Genomic DNA, 17,973 nt, shown 5'->3' with positions numbered 1-17,973 from the left:
TTCGGAAGGCAAGAGAACGACGATCAATTAAAGTAACTCTCGCTGTTGTATTCTAATGTCGGAATCACCGAGATCTGACGTTTCACGCAGCTCCCTGAGTGGTCTCGCACGGTATCACGGAGCGCTCTCTCAGCGCAGGTGATTATCCCGCTCGCTAATGTTAGGGTTTTTTGCTTCCTCGGCGTCGGCGGATAAGGAAGTCTTGCCGAAACCCTGGCTTCTATGGTCGTGGTTGTCGGCGAATTACACTCTTCGTCGTCCTTGACGTCCGTTCTTTGTCCACTGGATTCATAGAGATAGGCTTCAACGGTGTCCTTAATGGAATTCCAGCTATAACCTATTTCTTTTCTCCCTTTCAATGATCTACACAACCATCCTAGACTTTCCTTTTCTCACTCGTGCTTGAAATTGAAAATGAAATTAAAGACAAATTAGTTCAAATTTTAAACGGAATTTGAACTAAGTAATTTTTTTTTTTGCTTTTAAGACTAGAAATGCGATATTGAAACATGAAGATTACAGAAGGGACAGGCAGTGGTGGAGGTGGCGATGGTGGATGGCGGTGGAGGTTGTCGGTGGTATTCAGTGTGAAATTTGTTTATATCTATATATGTATATGTACGACATATGCATACACACACATATATATATATGATATAAATATTTGTTTTGTGTTGCTGGACTGTGATGGTGGTGCTGATGGCTACGGTGGTAGAGGTGGAGATACAAAGAGAGGGTGGACAGTTGTTTAGTGAAGAGAGGGGGAGCAGGTGAGGGTTATTTGGTTCAATAATATGACTTTAAATGTCAAAGGATTATTATGTCAATTCCCTATATCAGATGTGGGAGGTTATTGTCAAGGGTGTTTTTGTAAACTTATTAAACTTGAAGGGATGTTATTGTAAAAAAAAAGATTAAATTTCATCTGATTGTTAATAAGTAAACTTAAAAAAGTGTGAGTGTAATTAATCTTAAATAATAAGAATAATAAAATTATGGGTAAAGTGCAGAAAACTCGCCCTAAACAATTGGCTTTTTGTAACTAACCCCTTGAACTAAAGATTGCCTCCCTAAATTATTGATTTGTTGCAATTAATGACAAATCCATCACAAAAGACTATTGTACCTTTTGTTTTTAAATTTGTCATTTCTTATTAAATTGTTTTTTATTATATTTTCTCTTATTTAAATACTACGTATTAATTATATAATTTAACTTAATTTTATAATTAGTATCAATTGATTATAAAAATAAAAAAATTAAATAAACTTGTAGCTATCATTTTCTAAAATAATTAACTTATTATAATAGAACTTATTATACTCACTTGAAAAAAATTTAGTATAAAAAAATATCTTATTTTTCAAACAATATTAATGAAAAATTAATAAATTACGTAAATAAAAAATATACTTTTTAATGCAATATATTCATGAAAATTAAGAAATTACTTAAATTGTTTCAAAATTTTTTATTTAAGATTTTTATTTAAATAATTAATTTAAAAATTAAAGGCAAATTTATGCAAATTTAATGGAGAATATTTTATCAAATTAGTATGAATTTTTTTCATAATTTATTTTAATAAGAAAAATATATCAAATGTTTTTAAATAAGAAAGAGTATTATGGTCATTTAATGAAAAATAGGTAAGACAATAAAGTATTTGGTAACTAAACGTGATAGTTTAAAGAATTTTATGCACAAAATATAGTTAAGGTTATTTGCGAATTTAGAAAGAGAATATTTTGCACTTTATGCTAAAATTATCTTTTAGTTCAAAGAATAAAATAATTGTGCCGGTCAATTTGGGCCCGTTTGTGTTTTGTAATGTTCTAGACTCGTTACAGCAACTTATTTTTGAGAACCAAACATGTTTAGACCGGCCGTGTTGATTTCAACTGCAAGAACATTTTCTAAAAATGGACCAAAAGTTAGAACACCAATTTGGAGTTCTGGCTTGTTCCAAAAATCTTTCGGGCCAAAAATTAACTGTAGCGGGTGCAACAAATGCTCCCACTTGTTCTGAGTTGAGAACATGTATAAAGAGAAATACTGAACATGTTCTAGGGCTAGGGTTCTCGCGCAGCTGAGGTGATTCACGGCGACTCCAGTACGGCTGACGTCTTCTACAAATCGACGACCCAAATTCATGGTGAGCTCCTCTGGATCTTCGTATTTCATGTGTAACATACTTTAATCCTTCTTCTGTCTTTAAAATTTCGACGGTGTGTGAAGATTGGGCTTCAAATCGACGACTGGAACTTCAAGATCTGAAGAGCTCTCTCTTTATCGCGTCTCTCTCAACTCTCGGATTCTCTTCTCTACTTTTTCGGCCGATTTACGCCAACGAGAAACACCGGCAGCCGTTTGCAATTTCTAGCTAGCTCCAGTCTTCTTCTCCGGCGACGGTTTGGCAAGAAAAGCTCCAGTCTTCTTCTCCCCAAGCTCTCTATCTCCATTTCCTCATCTCTCTCATCTCGGGTATGTTTTTAAAATTTTAGTTAATTTTGTTTCAATCCTATATAGAAAATCTTGTTTACAGACTATATTAACTATAATTTCAGAATTTCAATTTAAATTTAGGAGATGTACAAAATAGAAGTTTAATAAGCCTTAGAACTTATCTGAAAAAGTTAAAAAAAAAAAAAAAAAATTACAGTAACAAACTTGGTAGAACTTACTGATTTTTATAGAATCGAAAAAATAGAAGTCGGATGTACGTCGATTAACCAAAAAGGTTGGATTCTCTCAATTTGTTGTTTCAATTTTCTGTGCTTGTTTTTTGAAAAAGCAAAGCAAGTCTCAGCTTCTTGAGTGGTTCTCGACAATCCACGAACCAGTCAATTACATATTGCAAACCTGTATCACTCGCCTGAATCTGACCCAATTCTGCTGATTTTTCAGGCCCTTTACATACTGGCACATGTCATGTCTATAATCTATAAATCTTCTGTTTTTTCTTTTCTAATTTCATTATAGATCTGTGTGTGTATATATATATATATTTATTTATTTATTTTGAGCTTGATTTATTTATGTATTTGTTTGTCTGTTAAGAAGTAAACGCACTCTGTCCAAAACCGTTCTTATAGAGATGAATGTTTTGAGGCATTTTCTACGTTTGCAACATTAATAATTTCAATTTACTCATCCAAAAGATTCATTTTATGATCTTATTGGGCACATGGTTGGATTACATTTTCTTTCAGGATACAATTCCATGTAGGGCTTGATTGGAGATTTGTTAATATGGGTGTTAAATTTTGAGGAATTTTAATGTGTCGTGAAATTAAAAAAAGTGGGAAATTATTATTATTATTATTATTAGGCTTTTTTTTTTTTTTTTTTTTTTTTTTCATATTCAAAGGATTTTTAAATAGGCTTAATAATGTTTGTTTAGATAAGTGAAGCCATAATGAAATTAATATTTTAAACTTTTAAAACAATGTTATCCTTACGATAAACCTCTCTTTAATAAAACTCTTTTAACAATAGATTGGTATCAGCTCACGAGGTAGTTGTAACAAAGTGTCCATTGGTGAACCTAATAAATCACTGCCTTGCGGTCTGTTTTTAATGCATGAATTATTGAAACTACTGAACAGAAAATCTTACATATGAATTGGTAAAGTTGTGACTTCCAATAATTTTCTACATTTGTGCTTTTCTGATACTATTCAATTTTGATTGAAAGTAAGGTTTGGAGAGTATCTTTTAGTTAAGCTTTTGTTCTTATGCAAACAAGTAATTACACTAAAAAATTTAGTGATGATATTTAGATTTATTAGAAAATTGGTTCAGGTGATGTGTAGTAATCTAGTAGATGGGATAAGTTCGTATTTTCCTTTCTATTTTGGGTCTGCAGTGTGGTTTTTGTGTGACCCTATTTGTTGCTCTTGGTACTTGTTGCTCTTAGTATAAAAAATATTTGTTTTATATCTTAAGTGTGGAATATATTCACGATTAATTTGAATTACAAAATGTGGAAGCTGAAATTTTTTTTTCAGATTTGTACCCAAAAAACAAGAGACGATCAAAAGCATGAGTGTGTGTTGCTTAGAAGTACACGTTGCCCAAATTGTGAGATACAACTACAAGTTTATGAGAATGTAAACAAAATTTTGTGGTCAATGTGTGTTTGCTTAACATTTAAAAAAAAAAAAAAAAAACAGAAAACAAAAATACTATTATTTTTAATTCCTTGAAACCCTTATAATTACTCAATCAAATATATACAACTATAAAAATAGAAATTTAATGGAATTAGAAATTACATACACCCTTTCAGTGTTAGAGCATGATTTTAAATTCCTTGAAACCCAGGACTTATAATTACTCGATCAAATATATACAACTACAAAATAGAATTTTAATGGAGTTAGAAATTTCATACAGAAATTAAAACAAATAGTCAACCATTTTTTGGTTTTTGAAGTTAACCATCTGTCTGGTTTTTGAAATATCCAAGAAGTGATATACCAAGTTCGGGAAGAACCTATGAAACAAGATGAAAAATATTGCCAGATAGATTATTAACATAGGACAAAGACAAAATATTTTTATTTTACTTTGTATTTTACTGTTAACATAAGACCATGTTGCAATTACCATGTATGATAGTTTAAAAAAGATTATTTGAAGAATGTCACTGAACATGCATAATTTATGGGACCACTATTGTTAATGACCCTTTTAACCCATTCTTATTAAAACTATGTAATTAGATGGATATGAATGGTGAGAATGTGGTTGGAGAAGAAATAGAGGACCTTACAGACAATACCGATGATGGAAAACTAGTATGGGATGATTCTTAGCTCCAAGCTTTCATCATCTGTATGGAGGAAGAAGTGAAGCTTGGTAATCGAAGTAGCGGAACTTTTTCTCTAGCTGGTTGGAAGAATATAATAAAAGGCATGAGGGTCCGTATAGGGAAGAAGTATGAACTGAAACAACTTAGGAGCAAATTCAACCACGTGAGGGTAGAGTACAAAGCCTTTGTCAATTTGTTAGCAGAAACAGGAGTAGGATACAATGCTGAGACGGACATAGTTATTGTTGAAACAGAAAGATAGCCTAGATTGATGAAGGTTAGTTATTCAAATAAATGTATGTTCATTTGAGAAATGTATACTTAACTTAATATTAATATTAGTTTAATAATTTGTAGGTGAATGCCCATTATGGTAGGTTTCGAAAGAAGGGATTGAAGCAGTTGACAAGCAATCCACCATATTTGGAGGCACACACACTATAGGTGCACATGTCCGTACTTCGACTAATCCACCCATTATCAACCAAGCCCCCGCACACCATGCAGCCATACGTAGCTCATTTGAAATTGATGATTTAGCTGAGTTAGGCGGTCATGAGTTCAGTCCCTCTCTTGAACCTTGTGGTAAGAAACCAAAGAAAGAGAGTTTTGTCTCCACAATGAGCGATGTCATGCGTGAAATGAAAGACATTGCTAGAGAGAAATGTGATCGAATTGAAAGGGCCATAAAAGAAGCTTCATCATTTAATATGAAAACAGTCCATGAAGAATGTCAGGTTAAAGTAAATTCTCTGAAAAAGACAAAAGGTGATTTTAAGTTATGTTGTAGTATTTTGAATAAGTTGGAGGGCGTTGATATGAAACAATATGCTAAGGTCACCCAGATGTTACGTAATGATGAAGTGTGGAGGGATTTCTTTCTGAATGACCTTCCTGATGATAAGAGGGTTGGTTGGATCAATGGAATTTGATTTGGTATGTTGCTTTTATTATGACTTTGGATGATTGTATTATTAAGTATACTTTATTTGGTGTGTTGCTTTTATTTGGTTTTGTATGACTTTGGATGATTGTTATATTAAGTACACATGTCACAGCTTCTTGGTATATAAAAAAAGTCCAGGCAAGGGGGTGCTAACTTCCGACAGCACATTTCATAGATCACAGGATACAGCTGAAAAATGCTATAGTATTTATGTTATTTGATTTGATTTTAATGACAATATCAATATTTGGCTTGGGATTATTTTATTTGTTGTCTTGCTTTTATTTAAACTTTAGTATTTGGCTTGCGATGATTGTAATTTATGTTGTTTATTACATTTTGTATTATATTGATGGATATTAGGACAATAATTGAGTTGTATGATGATGATGACGACGAGAATGAATGTGTCATCATAATGGCATGTATGTTAGATTATTATATGAAACATTACCATAAACAACCTTGTAGGGATTCTCTTTTAACCGGGAAAGCATATATAATGGAGATCTTGCACGGGCATAGAAGTAGATGTTTTGAAACTCTTCAGGATGTCCAGCCCTGTTTTTTTGAAGTTGTGGGGGGAGCTTAGGTCATTAGGGTTGAAAGACTCTATAGATGTAAGTGTTTATGAACAAGTTGACATATTCTTGCTTACTTTAGTTCATAATGAAAGGAATCGTGTGGTCGCAGAAAGATTTCAACACTCACCTATACAATTTTAAAACACTTTCATTCAGTTTTACAAAAAGTGTGTGATTTAGGGAAAAAGATTATTGTTCCCTCTAGATTTAACCAAAGTTCCTAACCATATAAGGAAGTCAAAAAAGTACCACCTTTTTTTAAGGAATTGATTAGATGTGCGATTGCTTCTGGTGCATTGAAAGATGGTCAATATACTATAACCACAAGCTCTTAATAGTTGCAGGATGTAGAAACTAATGTTGCATCTTCTAGAATGAATGTTAAGAGAAAATTTGTTATTCCTGACTCATTGTATTTTTAGTGTCTATTTTTGGGTTATGATCAGTTAAAATGAGATTCAAAGATTGGTCAAAGAAGGTTTATAACCTAGTGAGGTAGGGGAGCCTAAACCAACTTGTGAATCCTGTATTGAATGATAGATACCCCTAAGGGCTTCAATCAGCCAAATGAAATAGACATAAAGAACAATTGGAGTCGGTACACACTGACACGTGTGGTCTTATGAACATCCAAGCAAGATTACTCACGTTTTGGATAAATTTACCTGATGCAACACAAGTCTTAAATTTTTGGTATATTCCGAAAGTGTCAAGACTGATGTGGAGCACAGATTAGGTAAACTTATCAAAACACTTCGATCTAATTGTAGATATAAGTATTTCTTGGAATAGTGCAAAGACTATATGGTCAATGAGGGTGTTGTGTACCAATTTTTTTCGCAATTGACGCTTAATGGATTGAGATGTCAAATAGGAATAACAGGATTCCGCTTAACATGGTTAGATCTATGATAGGTTATGCTACATTATCTCTTTTATTTTAGAGTTTACCTTTAACGATATTGATGCACATTATGAATTGCATTGCATCTTAGTCTGTCTTAAGGATAACTTATGAGTTGTGCTTTTGACTAAATCTTAGTTTGAATCACATGCACATATGGGGTAGTCTTGCACATGTGCGCTTGATATGGACAAGTAAGTTGGGAGCAGATCATATGCATGATAGATTTGAAAGCTACTCTAAAGGCACTAGGATGGATTATTTTATGATCTCAATGATAAAAGTTGATTGTTTACACTCACTGTTTATCTATAGGAGAATCATATTATGAATCACATACCTAGTAACATAATGTTAGAGAATATGGTATTAGTACCAGTTGTACCACATATGAACACACTTATTATAGAGATTAAGAATTATATATGAATTCCCTAATGATGCGTCGGCATCATTTAGTACACAGATTCCTGCATCGGTACATTGATGTAGTGGGAGGATTATCATCCAATCAGACAGAATCATGTTTTTAGGTGAGACCTTTATGGACATCCCTGTTAAACATGAGTTGGACCCAGTAAGCTACACGGAAGCGTGAACCGATATGGATATAGATCGTTTTGGCAAGTTGCTATGAAATCAGAGTTAGAATCTATGTATTCTAATAAAATCTGGGATCTTGTAGAACTTTCTAGTAGGTGATACCTATGGAAGGCAAGTTAATCTACGAAAGGATACCAGAAGATTTCTTAGTAAATAAATCATGAGTGTACAAGGGAATGTCATTATTTTTCTAATTTTATATATTGATGACATTTTATTCATTTATAATGATGAGGAAGTTTCGTCATCAGTAAAGAGGTAGTTGTTCAATTACTTTGTAATGAAGGATTTTAAAAATGTAAGCTATATTCCTAGGATCAAGCTCTTGTAAGATCAGATTAAAAGGATAATAGGCTTATCTTAATAATCCTACATTGATAAAGTTTTGACCAAGTTTGGTATGCAAAACTCAAAGAATGAGTTCTTGCTTAACTGACATGGATTACTCTCTAGTAAGTAGTTTTCCAAGATTAGCTGAGGAGATTGAGCAAATGAGACTGGAAGTATATGCTTTGGCATATGGGAGTCTCATATATGCTATGGTCTATATCAAAAAGGACATTCGCTATATGGTAGGGATAGTCAGTAGATATCAGTTCGAACTCAGACTTGATAACTGGTCTGTTGTGAAAAATATCATAAAGTACCTTAGGAGAACCAATGATCTCATACTCATTTATGGATGTGATGATGTGGTTCCAGTCAGGTATGATAGTTTTGATTTTAAATCAGTTATATAAGGTCCATGACTTGGTGTATGTTCACTCAATGGAAGGGAAATCAATTAGTAGATTGTTAAGCAGATTTCAACTGCTGACTCAAACTTGAAGGTGGAGTACATTGCAGCCTTAAAGGCAAAAAAGGAAGCCTTTTGGTTTGATCTCACTGATTTAGAAGTTGTGGAGCATACTAGTCTGCCTATCGAGCTATATTGCGACAATAGTGTAAAAGTAGTCCAAACCAATGACCCAAGGTTCCATAGAGGAACAAGGTACACTGAGAGGAAAGTATCATGTTCTACGTGATATTGTCCGGCAAGAAAATGTACTCGTGGCTATAACATTGCGTTGGAACACAACTTTGTTGATCCGTTAACAGAGGTGTTATGATCAATAGTTTTGATCGTAACACCTCTATTAATGGAGTTAGATGCAATCCGAATTGGCTATGAGGGCAAGTGAGAGTTGTTGGGATTTATATGCCCTGACATGGCAAATTCCTGTTTGGATTAAAGTGACATATGTTCCTGACGTATCTGAAATATTTATGTTTCATACAATTGGTGAATTCAATATATTATGTTTCGATTCATTATAGAATTGATAGTGTCCATTTGATTACAAGAGATATTTACATATATGTATGTGATGGCGATCAATACATGAATATATAAATAGTAATCATGAATGGTTCATAGTTGGTAATTATGGATGGACTCATAATTAGTTAAGACTTGAACTGGATCCGTGCTAGGTTGAAATATATTACGATAGCCGTCGTATGCAATTGCTCTCTATCACTGTTATGGCATTTGACTCTTAAGTATGAGAGAAGTATAGACTCTTTTATTAATTAGTAATTACTTTGATTTGTTCGGCGGAATCTTCGGAATCCTTAGACCGGCACTTTTGGTAATTATGTAATTAATAGTTAAAGGGTTATATTTTCAATATTTGCATTATTGCTACTTGTATTTATTTTGTATTGATTATGATTGATCACAAAGTAAATTCGAAGGCCTTCATTTATTTTTAGACAAAATGATTTATTATATATTTATTTATTTAAATTATTATTTTTGTCGAACAAATATTTTATTGTGATCAAGTCGGAAATAATCAAAGGTACCAAAATAAATATATTAATTAAGTAGTCGGATTGATGTTATTTATCCAATAACTAATTATGCATAGAGGGGTCAAAGTATAGCATTGACTTAGTAGGTTATTTATTATTTAATTGGAGTTCAATTAATTTCTTTTAGTGGAGTAGAAATTAATTTATGAATTAATTGAATTGGGTCCATGGATCGGGCCAATTATTAATTTATTGTAGCCAATAAAATAATAAGCCCAAAGGATTCTCACTCATAGCCCAACTTGATATTGGAATCCTATTAGATTTGAGATATGTGAATTAGAGATTGAGAAGGATTTAATGTTTCATTTTCCTTATCTTTATATTGCCTATATATACATGGTCTATGTATATTTTAGGGGTGATTTTTTGGAAGAAAGAAAAAGTAATATATTTTCTCTCTATAGAAAATTAGGGTTAATGTTCTCATCTAATGGATGCTCCCACAAACCTAGTTTTCCAAGGTCATTCACGGAGGCTTATGAGTGATTCTTAAAAGTCAAACCATTACCAAGAAGATAGAGATTCAAGGAGAACACATCTAACAAAAGGGATCTACAATAAGTGAAAACATTCACTTTAGAGGAGAGATCTAAAGTTTACTCAAACCTTTATGTAAGTATTCAATTTATTAATTGAATGATACATCATATTTTATTTTTGCATAAAATTTGTCTCTATGTGATAAATCAAGATCTATGTATGAAAATCCCTCAAAAAGTTTTTAAAACTTGCATGTTTCCCAATAGATATAGGGTAGGCTTAACTGTCCAATGTTGAAACACATCCAATATGTGGGATATCCAAAATAAAAGTCCACTATTTATGAAATTGTTGTCACATTTTGGGCAGTCTGAATTTCAGTTTAGAATTTAGTAACTTCCAAAGCTTAAGGAGGTAGAAGAAAAGGGTTCTTTTGAACCTACCTTGCTCGATGTGAACAGTGATTTTCAATTTATCCTTCGGTAATATTAATAATAAAAAAATATATATGGTGTAGTGGGAACTTACCTTTTCTTGTAATTTAAAACAAACAAAATGGGTGACACAGTTAGTATTTTTTTATCACCATCCTTCTGGTTTCGACATACAGACACAAGTACCAAATAATAAAATAAGTTACCAAATAAAATAAATACTCTAAGTTACCAATTAAAATAAATCTTATTATACTAAATTACCAATTAAAATTAAATGGGTAATTGTTTTATTGAAATTCAATCTTTCAAATCATTTCTAGATATCATTAAATAAATTACCAATTAAAATCAATTAAAATAAATCCTGTAAGTTACCAATTAAAATAAAATAATTTCTTTAAAACTCTACCACAAATTATCTTTTATTATGAATTTTTTTAATAAAAGAAAATCTAATTAGATAAGGATATATATATTTAAAGAAAATAAATAATTTCTATAAAATTGTACCACAAATTCCCTATTTTATTTTCAATAAAACTTTATCACATTAGACAAGGATATACTAAAAGAGTTTATATAAAACAGTAACACAAATTATCTAAATTCTACCACAAATTAACTATTTTTTTTTTTTTTTTAAAACTCTACCACATATAACCTGTATTTATCTATTTATTATGAGTTTTTTAATAAAAGAAAATCTAATTAGACAAGGATAATTATGTATTTAAAGAAAAATAATAATTTTTATAAAACTCTACCACAAATTACCTATTTTATTTTCTATAAAACTTTATCACATTAGACAAGAATATATTTAAAGAAAATATATAATAATATAATAATACATATAAATAATATATAAACGGGTTTCAGTATTTTAGGATTTATTTTTAAATATAAAAAAATTATTAAATAATATAAAAAGAGAACTATATCACATATAACCTCTGTATTTATCTATTTATTATGAATTTTTTAATAAATTTTTTTTATTTAGACGGATATATTTAAATAAAATAAAATAATTCTTATAAAATAATTAAAATATATATATAAAAAAAAATTCAATAAATTACAAAATAGTCATCACGTGGATGGCACCAGCCTTTTCCTTAAATATATATATATCAGAGTAATTATTTTGTTGTTGGTAGCTTTTTGTTCCCTTAAATTATACTGAATTGGTAATTATTTAGGTTTTTATATTCTCTGTCACTGACCTCCAAATCTATTTCACAGATTCATCATAGAACACAGTGACCATGAAAAGGAGAAGAAATTCAACCCAAAAAGGCAACAAAGAAGGAGACAAGTATGACTATTCATTCACAGATCTTCCGAGGCCCATCATCGACGATATTCTACTAAAGCTCTCTGTAAGGAGTATTCTAGTTTGCAGGTGCGTTTGCAAAACTTGGCGCTCTATAATTTCCGACCCTCAATTCGCCAAGCTGCAGTATGCACAGGCAGAGCCCTGTGCTCTGCTTCGGACCTTGGATTCAATCTATTTGGTTGAGCCTAAAGACTGCCACAATTTCAATCTTGGATACTGCACATGTGACAACCATACCTGTTTTCGATGTGACCGTCATATGGAGGTTGACACCAAATTAAAGATGCCAATGCGCAATGCCCAAATGGTGCTTGGGGGTGATGCACAAATGGGCTGCATAAGAGATCAAAATTTCAAAATTGTGAATTCTTGCAATGGTTTCCTTTGCTTGTCTGAACCATCGACTAATGAACCTGTTGTTGTGTGTAATCCGATCACGGGTGAGTGTATAAACCTTCCTGTGGCTAAAGCAGCCGATAATGAGAAAATCCGTTATTTTGTTGAGTTTGAGTTTGGCTTCAGTCCGGGGACTAATCAGTACAAGGTGATTAGAATGTTTGAACGGTGGATTGGTGATCCCCCTAGTTTTTTTTTGGCTTCAGTCCATGATCCTACATACACACTCCTGCAGGATCATGGAAAAGCATTGATGATGCTCCCTTTGTATTTAATTAGATAAGATTTCCCACTTATCTGGAGGGATGTGTGCACTGGTTGATCTGTGGGAGTGCTAGAAGGCTGTCTAAGCATATAGTTTCTTTTAGCTTTGACAACTAGCAATTGCAAATGTTTCCATCGCCTCCTAATGGTTTGAATATGAAGCATAATGCATCCATGGGAGTGCTAGAAGGCTGTCTATGCATATGTGATGCCTCCAGTTATGATCCCATTAACATATGGGTTATGAAGAAATATGGTGTTCAGGAATCTTGGACAAAGATGTTCTCTATTGATAATCAACCTGATCGGAGGTGGCCTTATGGTATATATCAACCAATAAATTACCTCAAAAATGGGGCAGTATTGATGTTTCATCTAAAATGTGCTCTGATTTGTTGTGATCCTGAAAGACTAAAATTAAAATATCTTACAATTCGTGGTGTTAAATCAAAATTTGAAGCAATTGCTTATGTTCCAAGTTTCATTTCACTTAAGGAAGCCATTGTTGGAGATGATGTGGTTGTGCTCAACATCAGTTCAAGGTAAGTATGTGCTTGATTGCAATTTATAGTCACTTTAACCCTTCAATGTATTTTATAGTTTTTAATGATGATAGCTTATGTTCACTTTTTCTTATATTTCATCACTACTTTGCATTGGGATATTATGGGAAACATACCTAAATCTTTCTTACGGGACTTACATATATATATTTTCCAGAACTTACTTTCAAGAACGTTTCTTTTTAAGTGGTCATTTTGTGTGTGGACTTGTTTTTCTTGACATGCATTAACTTCAAAAGACTATATTGTTGGATAATGCATATTGTTGGTGGTTTGTTGTGTATGTAGGAGCATTTAGAATCTATGTTACTTTATCCCTTTCTGAAATATCAATCTTTTAATCCATGTGTTTGAATAAATCTGTACCTGAGTGAGTGCATACAAGTCAATCCTTTGAATTATATTAACCATAAAATCAAATTTATTATTAGTTTTCTTTACTAATTAGGTCTCAACAGATTCTACTCAATATGATTTTTTTGTGGTAAATAATTACTTCAGCATGAGTGAAAATGACATTGTGCTTGCCAATGATTGTCTAAAAGTAAAACAAGGCTGCTAGCACAGGTGTCTGTTGGTTTTATTTTAATCTTTTTCTTTTTTTTTTACAATGTTGGTTAGGGGTTGAGAACAATGAGTTGTTCGCTTTTTTCTTTTTTGCTTTTCTTGTTCAGGTGTGGGGTTACGTAGGAATGAGTTGAGGGGATGCATAGGGTATTAACAAGGTTTTGAGAATGAATTATAGTTAAAATGGCTTAAATGTATTGCTGTTTTGTCTAGATTTTGTTTGTTATTGATGAAATTTAAATAAGATCACTAGTTCTCTATTATACTTGAATTCAATTTCACTTGATTTTAATTAAGAATGTTGCTACAATTTGAAAGGGACCATATAGTCCACAGCTAAAAATTATTAGTCTATGATCACAATGTTAAGAAGATATTGCAACTGAGAATGACTCATAAGCTATTATGCCCCCAAATTCTCTAATTTACACCCTTTTGAGAGGTATTTCAACTTTCTGAAAGCATAAATCATTACTGAAAGATTTAGGTAGAAATGCATGATGACTAATTGTGCCATGTATTACTTTTAATGTGTATAGCATATAGAATACTAGTGTTTGGATGTGGAGATTAGCTGCAACATTTGGTTGTTGCTAATGCATATGTGCACACGAAATATCCGGAATTGGTTTGAGTTAAATATTCTTTACTGGCTGGACGATTTCACTTGCTTTGTTGACAAACTTTATCATTATGAAACTAATATGAAGATTACAAGTAGCTGAAAACCTGTTTTGTTTTTGTTTTTAATGTTATATTTCATTCATTCTTGTTTGGATTTTTTGCACTGTTTGCTTTAATTTGATTTCATTACATAATGTTTTCTGTATGGCTTTTTTGACTTATTATTCAAGTTTGGCTAACTAGGTGTTCGTTCAATCTAAGCATTGGTATTGTTAGGTCAATAGGATTTAGGTTCACAAATTATGTGGCTTGAATCTTTATTTTTATTCTTGCTTTAAATTAGAATTTTGAATGTTAATTAATGTCAAGTTAGTAACCTCTTGTCCAAGGGAAGAATCAAAATTGAAGGGCATAAAGGTAATGTTGACACTCATATACGCAGGCAACCAATTTGACACTCATATACATTCATCAATCAGGGTTTCATGTAAATAATGTTTGATTCTGAAGGATTACTTAATTCCGTGAAACCATTTCATGAAAGTTCATTGATTCGTCTTTTTATGAAGCAAATCGACTTCGATTCTTTAATAATCCACATCACTTCTGCTTAAATCCTTTTTGATATGTACATATGTATTATTAGAAACTACTAAGTTTGAAAAACTTAAGTAATCAAGAGTAGGGAACGTCAATCGATCAAATGGTCAATCGAAATCTCATTGGAGACCAGTATCGATCAATAGATTCAATAGACACTCTGCTGAGTTTTGTGGAAAACCAATTTCCTTTTCTGATTAAAACTCTCAAAATCCTAATATTTCTAGGTATCTATGCCATCTATAAATACATCTAGTTTTCAAAAAAGCAATTAGAGATGCATAAAGCAAGAAAGAGTGCATGCATCATATAGCTGTAATATATCTAGTGTATATGAGAGTATTCTAGCAGTCCCTTGCTCGAGTGTTTGTTTTTCATTCATTCAAAATTCATAACAGAATGGTGAGTGACTATTTATCATTGTTGTGCTTACAAGTTCAACACAAGCGAAGATACCTTATTCGGATCAGATTGAAATGATTAGACCACTGATCAAATTTGGAGAGAAGCAGATCGATTGACGGATCGGACTGAAGTCCTGAAGACTCGAGTGGGGGGTTTGACTACAGTTTGTGTCAGGAGTTAGCTAGGGTTTTAAGGGTTTTGGAACTTTTAACGTAGTTGTGAATTTCCTTTCTTGTAGAGTTGGTTTGATCTGATTGAAAATGTCCCATGGTTTTTCCCTTTGGGGGTTCCACATAAAAATTCTGTGTGTCTATTGTTCTATTTACTTTATTACTCTGCATGATTGATTTGTTTTATGTTTGGATGCATGAGGAGTTTAATTGTTATTGTGGTAATTTAATTTTCAAATAACTAACAAATTAAGTCAAAGTTAAACAATTTTTTGAAAGGAAAATTAGTTACACTTAGTTAACTTAGCTTTCAAGTTCTACTCACCCCCTCCCCCTCTAGGTCTAGATCATGGGCATTGTGCTACTCTACATGAGAGCCTAGTGTTATGGTAATATTCTCCAGTATATATATATTTTTATAATGCATATGCTTCTATGTTTGTGAACCTGAAAATAAATTTTGTGGAGATGCTTTTGGAAGTTCAATAACGGAGTTCATTAAGATGGGCCAACTGGGAGCTCAAGAGAATTCTAGCAACACTTTTAAGAAATTAGATACTTGAGTTCTCTAAGCTGCGGAAATTTTCTCTTCTGGAAAGTCTTGAGGTTTGTTTTGGATGTGGGGCCTTGGCAATGTTTGATACAGGGAAATTTCTGATATTGTTGTTAGATGGGTGGCATCTTGGTCCGTAGGCTAAAGGCACCATTTGATAATAGAGATTGTTGACCTATTCACAACTTTTGAGATGTGATTAGATGGATATAAAAGTCTTTTAACAGTTAAATGAATGCTTCGAGGTTTCAATGGCCTTGTGTAAGCCCACTGTGACCCTCAAGCTCCAAACAGACATGGGGAGGGTCATAGTAGTCTATTTTTGTTGGTATCCTCCTCTTTAGCATTTTTATATGTTTTATCTTTAATAATATTTGATCTCTCATTTTCTTATTTTAAAGATGAGACAGATGTAATTAAACTATTTAGGTTATTTTTTTTCTAGAAACCAGTTGGGTTATTTGTATTGTATTTTTGTACTAATAACTATACGAAAGATTCAACAAAAGGTTTTTTTTTAAAAAATTTTTTTTTTATGCAATTGTCATAGTTGAAAATTACCGCAAGTAATTGATTTCTGACTTATGTGGAAAATGTAGAGAATCATATATGAAATTATTGATTCACTTTCTAAGATGATGTTTAAAAATCTGATGCTCCAAAACTTCTTCTCATCTTTGTTGTGTACGCACCTAAACGTTGTCCAGCATCCATTTATGTTTAAATTGTTTATTTTATTATTATTATTATTTGTAGTTCTTCTTTGTGTAGCTTTTGAGTAATTGGATTTAATATTCTTTATTTTTCTACTATATAATAATGTAGATTGCTTGCCTTTTATTTCTTATTCTTTTTGTCTTTTTTTTTATTGGTTAAATGTAATTTAGTAGTGTTGTAGCTATGACCATGCTGCAGGGGCAAAATCTTGTATAATTCAAGTTGTCTTAACAGAAAAAAACATTAACGACATATCATCTTCCAACTAGTTCTAAAGAAGTTTTGGAGAAGTATGTAATATGTCAAAATATTTTTTTAATAGAAAATACTGTGTGTTATGTTACTTCCAGAGAATGCCAAGATTTCCCGTGTAGTGTCTGATCCATGAATTTGTCATAATCATGCATGTTGCATTTATTTAGTTTTGAATCCCTGCTGGATACAAATGTAACAGTATTCTTTGTGGTGGCACTGGCTATATTCTATATTATGCTATGAACCAGAGATGGTAAAACTGAAGAACAAAGACAGTAGCTATAGTTGCTTCGATTGTGTGGATTGTGTGAATAAATGGGTTCTGGGCAGTCTTCAACTTTATTGTGTGGATTTTGTGAATAAACTGAAGAACAAAGACAGTAGCTATAGCAATTCCTACTTTACTTTTTTTCTTTTTTTTTTTTCTTTTTATTTTTTATTTTTATTTTTATTTTTTTTTCCGTTAAATGTATTTGTTAGTGGCTGTAGTTATAAACAATGCAGCAGGGGAAGAACATTATATATCGTATTTAGATGTCATGCAAGTTGTCTAATGGAAAATAAATAAAGTAACAATGTTTCATCTTCCCACTAGTTCTCAAGCAGTTATGAAGAATTATGTAAAAATGTCAAATTATTTTTTGAAAAAGGTTATGTGTGAAATGCTGCTCCAAGAGAATGTCGAGATTGCGTATGTGGTTGATCTAGTACTTGATGGAATTTGTTGTAATCATGTTGAATTTATTTAGTTTCAGACCATTTCTGGCGAAAAAAATGTACTGCTATACCATGAACCATTGATGTTAAAACTGCAGAACAGAGAATGTTTTCTACAATTGCTATGATTGTGTGGACCGCGTGATTAAATGCGATATGCGATATGTTCTTT

General features: G+C 32.0%; 1 protein-coding gene across 2 annotated transcripts; it reads left to right on the top strand.

Moving 5' to 3' along the window:
• Nucleotides 1-1,846: 1,846 nt before the first annotated feature.
• LOC132295129 (putative F-box protein At3g52320) lies at nt 1,847-12,745 on the top strand. 2 transcript variants are annotated; one of them, XM_059793247.1, is made up of 4 exons: nt 1,847-2,156; nt 2,240-2,485; nt 10,167-10,326; nt 11,877-12,745. In XM_059793247.1, the coding sequence occupies exon 4, from the start codon at nt 11,900-11,902 to the stop codon at nt 12,647-12,649; it is 750 nt and encodes a 249-aa protein (XP_059649230.1). In that variant the 5' UTR covers nt 1,847-2,156; nt 2,240-2,485; nt 10,167-10,326; nt 11,877-11,899; the 3' UTR covers nt 12,650-12,745. The 2 variants fall into 2 exon arrangements, with proteins under 2 accessions (XP_059649230.1, XP_059649229.1); XM_059793246.1 differs by lacking the exon at nt 10,167-10,326 and having other exon boundaries at nt 1,850-2,156.
• The last annotated feature ends 5,228 nt before the right edge of the window (nt 12,746-17,973 follow it).

Source organism: Cornus florida, unplaced genomic scaffold (assembly GCF_030987335.1).
Source record: "Cornus florida cultivar Cherokee Brave unplaced genomic scaffold, ASM3098733v1 CherokeeBrave_3.0.0_Hap2_Chr02, whole genome shotgun sequence".
Classification (NCBI taxonomy): Eukaryota; Viridiplantae; Streptophyta; class Magnoliopsida; order Cornales; family Cornaceae; genus Cornus; species Cornus florida.
The sequence above is the reverse complement of the archived record's forward strand: the minus strand, read 5'-3'. Positions and strand labels throughout refer to the sequence as shown.

Coding starts and splice junctions, on each gene's coding strand:
- LOC132295129 (XM_059793247.1), top strand. CDS start 11,900: ATGAAAAGGAGAAGAAATTCAACCCAAAAAGGCAACAAAGAAGGAGAC.